The 10,109-nt window shown below is 46.9% G+C and overlaps 1 protein-coding gene across 1 annotated transcript; it reads right to left on the reverse strand.

The window, feature by feature from the left end:
* Window positions 1–7,332: 7,332 nt before the first annotated feature.
* LOC123131376 (probable LRR receptor-like serine/threonine-protein kinase At3g47570) lies at window positions 7,333–8,439 on the reverse strand. Its single transcript, XM_044551066.1, has 2 exons — window positions 8,369–8,439; window positions 7,333–8,182 (listed from the first exon to the last, which is right to left on the reverse strand). The coding sequence occupies exons 1-2, from the start codon at window positions 8,412–8,414 to the stop codon at window positions 7,524–7,526; spliced, it is 705 nt and encodes a 234-aa protein (XP_044407001.1). The 5' UTR covers window positions 8,415–8,439; the 3' UTR covers window positions 7,333–7,523.
* Between the last annotated feature and the right edge of the window lie 1,670 nt (window positions 8,440–10,109).

Here is a 10,109-nt window from a genome sequence, read left to right on the forward strand (position 1 = left end):
GGTCATGTCTGCCTGTCTCCCGAACCCGTAGGGTCTACACACTTAAGATTCGGTGACGCTAGGGTTGTAGGGATATGTATATGCAGTAACCCGAATGTTGTTCGGAGTCCCGGATGAGATCCCGGACGTCACGAGGAGTTTTGGAATGGTCCGGAGGTAAAGAATTATATATAGGAAGTGCTGTTTCGGCCATCAGGACAAGTTTCGGGGTTATCGGTATTGTACCGGGACCACCGGAAGGGTCCCGGGGGCCCACCGGGTGGGGCCACCTGCCCCGGGGGGCCACATGGGCTGTAGGGGGTGCGCCTTGGCCTACATGGGCCAAGGGCACCAGCCCCTAGAGGCCCATGCGCCTAGGGTTTCCATAGGGGAGGAGTCCTAGTAGTGGAAGGCACCCCTACGTGCCTTGGGGGGGGGGGGGGGGAGGGAAACCTCCCTTGGCCGCCCCCCCTAGGAGATTGGATCTCCTAGGCCGGCGCCCCCCCTTAGGGCCTCCTATATATAGTGGGGGGAGGAGGGCTCTTGATCCACGCCTTTGGTTGCCTCCCTCTCCCTCTCCAACACCTCCTCCTCCTCCATAGTGCTTGGCGAAGCCCTGACGGAGTACTGCAGTTCCACCATCACCACGCCGTCGTGCTGCTGCTGGAGCCATCTTCCTCAACCTCTTCTTCCCTCTTGCTGGATCAAGAAGAAGGAGACGTTACGCTGACCGTACGTGTGTTGAACGCGGAGGTGCCGTCCGTTTGGCGCTAGGATCTCCGGTGATTTGGATCACGTCGTGTTCGACTACCTCATCCCCGTTCTTTGAACGCTTCCGCTTGCGATCTACAAAGGTATGTAGATGCATCCGATCACTCGTTGCTAGATGAACTCATAGATGGATCTTGGTGAAACCGTAGGAATTTTTTTTTTTCTGCAACGTTCCCCAACACCCCTCCCCCGGCCCCTCTCCTCCCTCCAATCGATCAAAGCCACACCGCGCGCCGGCGCCGACCGTAGCGCGCACACACGCGCGCGCACACACACACTACATGCACACACACACTACACACACACACTACACGCGCACACACACAATTTTTCTGTTTTTAGCTTTTAGTTTTTTCTATTTTTCTGTTTTTCATACAAAGTTTTAGATGAATTAATTAATTAGATTAGATTAATGTCAAATGTTATAGAAATGTTAGTTATATAGGAATGTTAGAAATTTTGGAAATGTTAGTTTTAGCTAGCTAGATGAATTAGATTAATATCAAATTGTTAGACGATGATCGATGTTTTTTAGTTTTTTATATTTTTAGTTATAAAATTTAGAATTTGCATATATGAAATCATCACAATCCATCATTTAAAAAATGTTACTTTACTTTTGCGGCATATAGTATTTATTGTCGACGATGCCCGGCCCGCATCCTCGCCGTCGACACGTCCGCGACGACGTCCAGCTGACCCATGTCCGGGACCGGGCTCCGCCGGGCTGGCACTGGGAGGTGCTGCCTGGAGGGGCGCGCCGCTTGATTAGGAACCTGGCCCCGGGTCCAGTCGTCGACCCTGATCTCGTTTGGTGGCGTTCGCGTGGGCCAGTTTCGGTGCGGAGGGAGCCGGCCCCGCCGGAGGTGGTACGTCGTCGTGTCAGGGAGGAGGACGAGCACGTCCATCGCTACATGGTTGCGTTAGAGGGCGGCAGGTTCTCCAATACCTGGCAGTTTCTTCAGTGATCTCACTTCAGCTATGATCCTGTGAGGGTTCCTTCTCTTTGGGTGTCCACCGCCTAGCCAGTGATGTACTATTCAATATTATATATTATTCGAGACGATGTATTCGAGATTAAATCTATTATTCGAGACAATGTATTCGATATTATATCTATTATTCGAGATGATGTATTCGAGATTATATCTATTATTCGAGATTATACTAAATTGTTTTATATTTCTTTTGGCATAGTTAAATAAAAGCTATGGCGGACAATACCGATAGAGAGAGAGAACAGACCATGTTCGATATCATACGCGGGCCAGATGATGATCAGAATGAAGAAGATTTTGACGGCTCCGAATTTCTAAACAACACCGGAGAGGGTGATATGATATTCGATCGCGACGACCGAATTGATGAAGTCATGAACTACGACGACGAGGTATATATATTTATATAAGCAGGAATCTGGTGATCATCGCATGTTTTAAATGAGTTGAAGATATATTAACGAATCGATCTTTCTTCTTTCAGCCAACCGGATCGAGCAAATCTTCAGGCAAAAGGACGAAACGAGGCCCGAACAAAAAGTTGAAGGAGGGCGTAAAGTACAATATCGAGGCATTCAAACCTAATGGCGAACCATTAGTGCCTAAGAAGATTGCGGACAAGTTCGTTCGTCAGTGCGGAGTTCTTGTGAAGGACCAACTCCCGATCTCCCTTCAAGAATGGAGAAAGCCAGCAAAGCCACGTCCAAATGTTACTTTTGTCGACAAGAATAAAAAAACTGCTTTGGGATACTCTCATGGAACATTTCACCCTACCAGATCATTTCACAGAAGCAGATGTGCAGAAAGTCAAGGACGCTGCTTTTAGGAAGATGACGGTTGCATTCAAGAACCACAAGAGAACGACGTGGGAGAAGTACGTCAAGGGAGGAAGGAAGACTCCAGTATTCGAGGGAATACTAGAGAATCAAAGTGCTCATTGGGACGATTTCGTGAAATTCAAGGATTCAGAATTAGCTAAGGAACGGTCGAGAATAAACAAGAAGAATGCCAAAAAAAGGATAAGTTCCATAAGCTGGGGCCAGGTGGCTACGCGGTGGCAATGCCTAAGTGGGATAAGTCTGAGAAAGAGATGGAGGATGCAGGTGTCACTCCGGTTACTAAGAGCTGGCCCCCCAGGTGCAGGACTTGGTTCTATGCGCATGGGGGGGAGTTGGACCCGAAGACAGGCAATGTTTCGATGAAGGCATGTCTGAACGGAGCCGACGATGCGATACTTGTTGCAATAGAAGAGGCTCGATCGGGGGTGTTCCAGCCCAACAGAGAGAACGACGAGCTTACGCATGCCCTGGGAAATCCTGAACACCCGGGAAGAACACGAGGCAAGAGCGCTATTCCGTGGTATGAGGGGTTTTCGGACTGGAATGCCGACTACAGAACCCGTGCGAGAAAGAAGATTGCATAGGAGAAGAAGAGGAAGATGGAGGAGGAGCAGAGGAAGCGGGACTATGAACGCCTTCAAGGCCTAGAAGCAAGTCAAGCGGAATTGGCAGTTAAATTCCAGCGGCAGCAGGAGCAGATCGACTCACTTAGCCAGCAAAGGGGGTCTCAGCATCTGCAGCAGCTAGCGGATGATCCAGCATTGGATAGCACCGCCCCATCCATGCCGAGAAGCAGCGTGGGTTCCACCCCGGGCGACGCTGTGCTGGATAGATACCCCGTGGATGACATCACGGAGAACACTAACTGCGAGCTACACTTCAAAATGAAGAACATATCCATGAAGGTGGCGGACGCCGTTGCTTTTTCAAATTCCCCCGAGGCAACCTTCCATTGCAACCCGATTCCAGCGGGCTATGCTCGTGTCTTGGTTGATGAGGTGGTGGACCCATATTCGGAGCTACAGCTTGACATTCCTGGAGGTGACGACGAGCACACATTGGGAGAGGCCATACATCATGTCATCCTATGGAGAAAGGATTGCATCATCTTTCGAAGGCCACCGACACCGCGTCACCCGACTCCTCGTCGAAATCCGCCACCGAGTCAGCAGACTCCCGCTCCAAGTCCACCAACGCGTGAGGCCACTTCTCCTCCTCCAAGTCCGGCAAAGTGTCAGGCCACTCCTCCTCCAAGTCCGACACAGCGTCAGACGTCCACTCCTCCTCCAAGTCCGGCACAACCTCAGGCCACTCCTCCAAGTCCGGCATAGCTTCAGGCCACTCCTCCTCGTCCAACTCAGTCCCGTCAGCCGTCTCCGCCGCCTCAGCAACCGCAGAAGAGACACCCCGCAGCTATGGTGCGTAGCGGCACGAGTCGAGGTCATAGTACAGGAAGTACAGGCGGAGGCAAGCGATATTAATATGGTCCAAACCTCACTACTCCTCTTCCTGTGAGGGCTTACGACAGGACCGAGGAGCAAACCAATGCCATAGTGCGGGCAGAAGTCGACGCCCATTTTGGACCGAAACCGCCACCGCCGCCAAGGGAGAAAGTGCCTGTGGAAGTAGTTGACCACTTCATTCGTATGGCTCAACCACCAGCTCCTAAGCCTGTTGACACAGACTATGAGCGCCACATCAGGAAGTTACATCAACAACGTCTACAGAAGGAGGCGAGCTCGAGCTCGAGCAAACAACAAGCAGCTGTCAAAAAATGTGGGAAAACCGTTGCCCAGCTGGGAGAACAGGCGGCGCAATCGATCCCCCCGCTTGTTGTGCCGCCAACAACACGTGACAGTACGCGCGCCCAATATTATTGTGGCCAAACAGTTTACATTCCCGAGGTGGGCGATGTGGTAATAACCCAGGAGCATATAATGCAGGCTGAAGAACTCAAGATCACTGTTGGACAACTCCTCGAGATCGAGGACATGCCTGTGATTACAGAGAAGGAAATAAAAGGGAAATATGTCCGGGGCCAACCTTTGGTCAAGCCAGAAGATGTCAAGAAGCTCCCAACGAGAATGTATGAATTGCATCAATGGTACATGGACATTACCAAGAGATCCGATCGAGAGTCCCTCATGGTGTATGTCAAGAAGGATCATTACTACCATGAGAAAGCTGTGGCCGTTGAGTATTCTGAACTGTTTCAGTTATACAATCAAGACGCACTCGACAAATCTATCGTCAGTTGCTATTGTCTGTAAGTGATTTCTTTCTGTAATTTAAATCTCAAGCTAGCTGTAGTGATCCTTTTGATCAATCATTACCTGCAATTATCCTCACTATATTCTTTTCTGTGGTATTATGCAGGATGAAGATGTATGAAATAAGAAAAGGTGGACGCTATGGCATTGGGTTCATTGACCCAAACACCGTTAATGAATACACATGGAAAATAAATAAGTATTATGAAAAACAGGTAGAGGACAGCATGCTAGAGTTCTTGAAGCGCCTCAAATACAATGAAGATATACTACTTCCTTACAACTTCCAGTGAGTCACACTTTCTTGTACTACAAATTCTCTGTTTTTGCCTACTAGCTAGCTACATGTTTTTGCTTACATATGCCCGCTTAATTAAGACATGCAAACGTGTGTGCATGCAGATTTCACTGGATCTTGTGTATCACTAAAGTTGACGTCGGAACAGTTGAAATACTGGACTCGCTATTCAAAGCAAATAGTGACTATAACATCTTGTTTGGGATAGTCAACAGGTAATTTCAATCATTATTAACTATATATCTCGGCCTATTTAGTTCGTCATTTCATGATATGAACTATTTAATAACCCTTTTATTCATTTTCTTTGTCGGCGGGCAGGGCTTGGGCAAGGTTCATCAGCGTCACGGAAGATGAATGGAAACGACAGCTGAAATGGTTTCGACCCAAGGTAAGTAATTAAGTAGTACTAGCTAGCTAGCTAGCTGCCATCTCTTTAATTATCATGCTTGATTAATTATTATCTGATCAAATTAAATTCCATTCTCGTAATAAAGGCTCTGAAGCAGGCGCAGGGGACTGATCTGTGTGCATTCTGCGTTTGCGAGAACATTCGCATGATGGCGTCCGAAAGGAGCAGATCTCAAAGACAGGAATGGGTACGCTTGTCAGAACACTATTCACAATTTTTACAACATTATCGATATCTAGTCACACAATTAATACACATGCATATTGATCTCCTTCTTAACAGTTCAAAGAGGTGCGGGACAAGCTCCTAGAAACGGAGCGCGTAGAAGCACTTCAAGAGGAAATAGCGGGATTTTTGCTCGACCAGGTCATAAATCTGAAGGGAGAATAGTATTACCCGCTACCGCCCCCATGAACCACTTCCAATTGTCATCGTGCTCCGAAGGCACCAATTAGGCTAATGCCACTAGCTCCGAAGGCAACATGCATATGTAGGAGAAATTGTATATAGCTATACATGTGTGTATGTGTAAATTAATATGGTGGTTTGTGAGACACTGATGATATATATATGATTGGTTCTACTAAAAATTCTATTTATATATATATATGCATAACGTGTACAATGTGTAGTACCGTAAAATACCATCAAACGAAAAAAATTAAAATGGAAAACACAAAATTAAATGAAAAAGAAATCATAAAACCAAAACCCCCCAAACATTTTAGTACCGGTTGGTGTTACCAACCGGTACTAAAGGGCTCCCGGCCCCCGGAGCTGGCTCGTGCCACGTGGTTTCCCTTTAGCACTGGTTCGTGTTGAACCGGTACTAAAGGGGGGGGGCTTTAGTGCCGAAACTTTAGTGTCGGTTCCTAAACCGGCACTAAAGGGCCTTACGAGCCGGTGCTATTGCCCGGTTCTGCACTAGTGAATGATGATCGTATTGAACTACGGTCACATCTATAATCGAAAGATGGTAAGATTTTAAATATTTGTCCTTAATTAGTGCATCTTTTGCATACATTATTTTTGAAGCTAAACTTTCATTGCTTAGTATATTAATTACTATACGATGTTCTTCAACAGGGACTTCCGATGACAGTTGTGCCTCACTGGATCGAGACAAAAGGTCGCATGTCAATGGTTAGCTTACGACCAAGATTTCCTACATTGCACATGAGTGCATTCAGGATTTCTGAAAGCGAAAAATGCTTTATAGTGAAAGATTGGAGCAAAATTGTTAACGATCGCAGAGAAGTACTAGGGGGCAGCAAGGAGAAGCGCAACCCAAGATTAGGAGACAGATTCATCTACATGCTCCAGTATGATGAATCAGGAGAGCTATACATGTTCTATGATATTCTACCTAAGAGGGAGCAGTAGGAGTAGCTACTAGTTCATGCTCTTAATTAGTACTTGTCTCATGTCTGTGTCCTGAACTTCGATGTTGGTGATGATTATGTTGAACTTGATGATATCTTTGTTTCTGTTACAAAGTGAATGTTTCCTCTTTAAGCTAGCCAGCGTTGGTGATGATTAGATAGCTAGCGGTAATGACTATAATGATTAAATAGTGGTAATTAGACGACTATGATGATTTTTAGCTAGCTAGAGTTTATTTATTTATTAATATGCGATGATGATGATGATGATGACGACTACAACTCATTATAACGTAAAACAATCCTAAATTAAATTAATAACACAAATTTAATTGAAAAATACAAAATAAAACAAAAGCCCACAAACATTTAGTACCGGTTGGTGTTACCAACCGGTACTAAAGGGCTCCCGGCCCCCGGAGCTGGCTCGTGCCAGTGGTTTCCCTTTAGCACCGGTTCGTGCTGAACCGGTACTAAAGGAGGGGGGGGGGGGCTTTAGTGCCCACACTTTAGTGCCGGTTCCTAAACCGGCACTAAAGGGCCTTACGAACCGGTGCTATTGTCCGGTTCTGCACTAGTGTATGATTCCGGTGATCTTATTATCAGTAAGCAAGATGATTTGAAGCTGACTACTGTTTTTTAGGCTTGGTGGGATTTCTCCGGTGAGATTATTTCCTCCAACAATTAACGACACTAGATTGGATAGGCAGCCTACACTGCTGGGAAGTTCTCCTATTAGTAAGTTGTAATACAGGTATAGGGCCTGTAGATTGGAGCAGTTTGTGAGAGTATCTGGAATGGTCCCTCGCAGTGAGTTGTCCCCCAAGTCAAGGTACTCCAATCTTTGGAGATGGTTCAGAGGAGGTATCTCGACGGTGAAGCCATTACTGGACAGGTCCAATTCCCTAAGGAACGTTAGATTCCCGAGGGACGGTGAAATTGGGCCGGACAACCCTCGTTCGCTGAGGTACAGCTTGGTGAATCGCCCCGTCGGGCTGCAGTCGACGCCATTCCAACGGCAAAGAGGGACGCCGGCGTGCCAGGATCTCAAGGCTTGCCTCGAGTCGTTGGTGATGGCCCGCTTGAAATCCAGCAGCGAGATCATGTCCATGCTGTTATCATGGGCTGCCACCGTGGAGCAACACATGCTGCCTACTTCACAAGAAATGAGTAGCGTAATGATGTAGGCGAGCCTAACCGCTTGACTGGCACATGTAAGAAGGCCTCCCTGACCTGCAAGTGTGAAGAGTGAAGACTAAATGAGAAGCAACTACAGAAGCATTAGATCGAGGATGCTGCCGACTTCACAAATGATGTGGAGAAAGAGTTTGTTTGCTGGTAGCCGCTCCAGTTATCATAGCAACAAAGACAAAACCGACAAGACAAAAGATGGATGTTTGCTTAGCAGTACAACTTCACCTTTGCGCCGCCAGATCGAACGGAACGGCGGCCTGCTTTCTTCCATGGTTTTGCTGCCGGCCGGGTTGTGAGCTGTGTCTGTAAGCTGGATGCTCATTTGGCTGAGGCCCCAGGAGTTTAAAAACTCTCTTACAGCGTCATCACGTCCACATACTTCGCGTCTGAATTATCTGCAAATTTTCTCACGCCCTTATCTGAAACCTGCCCGCCAATGGAGCGAAGACCTCAAGTCCGTCAACCTTGTCAGTGACCGTTCCAGTCCTGATGGTCATTTGGCTGAGGCCCCAGGAGCAAATTTTCTCACTCCATCAGGATCTTTTTTTTACTCCAGTAGGATCGGTCCAGCTCTTCTTACGTATATATACTTTTCAGCCGGAATCGGACAGAGATATGTCCAGCATTCGTATGGTTTTCTTTGTGACGGCTGTGCTTCCCGGATGTCGTGGCCGAGGTTCTTGGGATGGTGCCTGAAATACAGTCGCAATTCAGGGACCGTCTAATTCGGTAGAAAAGTATGCATACAGCATGACAAGACCATGGCGTGGACTAGCTTTGCTTGTAGACCATACAGTGAGAGTGGTCAATAACTGGCCAGCGTGACAAATCCTGATGATTTTCTTCCTAAAATTATCCTTTTGATTCTTTATACCGATTGCTGAGTACATTCATGGGTATTCATTTTGGGGGTTGGATTTAAAATGATGTACTTATTGTTGGCAAACAAAGGGAGGGTTGCCAGCATTCAAAAATCTGGGTGTTGGATGTGCATGGTACTGTCCAAATCATGGCAAATTCTAGCCACGCATCGAGTGTAAGAAAGTATGCATGGTAAGACCAAGACGTGGCTTGGAGACCATACACTTATATTGCAGTTGTGGTGGAACTGGAATAGACAAGTTGCTCTGTCCATTCTCCTTTCAATCTGTCTAACAAGATTCTCCAGCCTCGCACAACTAACACATTCCAGTCAGCTGCATATTAAGGAGATGATATGTACCTATTGTTGTAAGTGTTCGTACATTTCCGACGAAAATAGCAATGCTATGGTGAGGAAAGAACCCTTGCTAGCGGCCTATAACTATCTATTCTTCACAGACATTTGCACTGTCAAATGACGCAATTACTGTTCCTACTATCTTAAATAAATAAATCAGTATGATAGAACTTCAGTGGTTGAGTCAGTTGTAGTGTGGCAAATTAGCAACACAAGCTCATGTTTCTAGACCGTAACACAAGCAGAAAAGTTTGACTCAATCGCCACAACCCCTCTCGTTCTGCAGGCGAGCTGCCGCGGCAGCATCATGCACGTTTTGGGGCGGAAGGGGAGCGTCGCACACCTCTACAACCACGCCTCCATCGCACTGAAGCGCCTCATCATCCACTTTCTCCACAGGTTCGCTTTCCATTTCACGGAAAGGGAGCAGAGCGATTCAGACTTGTCGGTAGATTACAAAGGAGAAAATTGCTATGACGTGCCTCACCAGTGAATGCACAAATCACAATATGCGAGCCACCCTATTCCCAACCTTTAATGGAAAAAATGAATCAGAGAGAGCCAATTACTGAACACTGAACTGGCCGTGCCGTGCTCGCTGCGGTCGATTGTGGAAATCATTCGTCCATAGCTTGACTTGACTAGAAGAAAAGTATGCATGCAGTGCAAGACCATGACGTGGACTGCGAATGAGCTGCTTCTCTCTGCGGTTATACATAATTAACATATGTTAATTAATCATACTAT

The sequence above is a fragment of the Triticum aestivum genome, chromosome 6A, assembly GCF_018294505.1.
Source record: "Triticum aestivum cultivar Chinese Spring chromosome 6A, IWGSC CS RefSeq v2.1, whole genome shotgun sequence".
Lineage (NCBI taxonomy): Eukaryota > Viridiplantae > Streptophyta > Magnoliopsida > Poales > Poaceae > Triticum > Triticum aestivum.

Bases quoted from the DNA above. Each gene is read 5' to 3' on its own strand.
- LOC123131376 (XM_044551066.1), bottom strand. From the start codon at position 8,414: ATGGAAGAAAGCAGGCCGCCGTTCCGTTCGATCTGGCGGCGCAAAG. The intron at 8,183-8,368 runs GTGAAGTTGTAC...TCACACTTGCAG, and splicing joins TTCGATCTGGCGGCGCAAAG to GTCAGGGAGGCCTTCTTACA.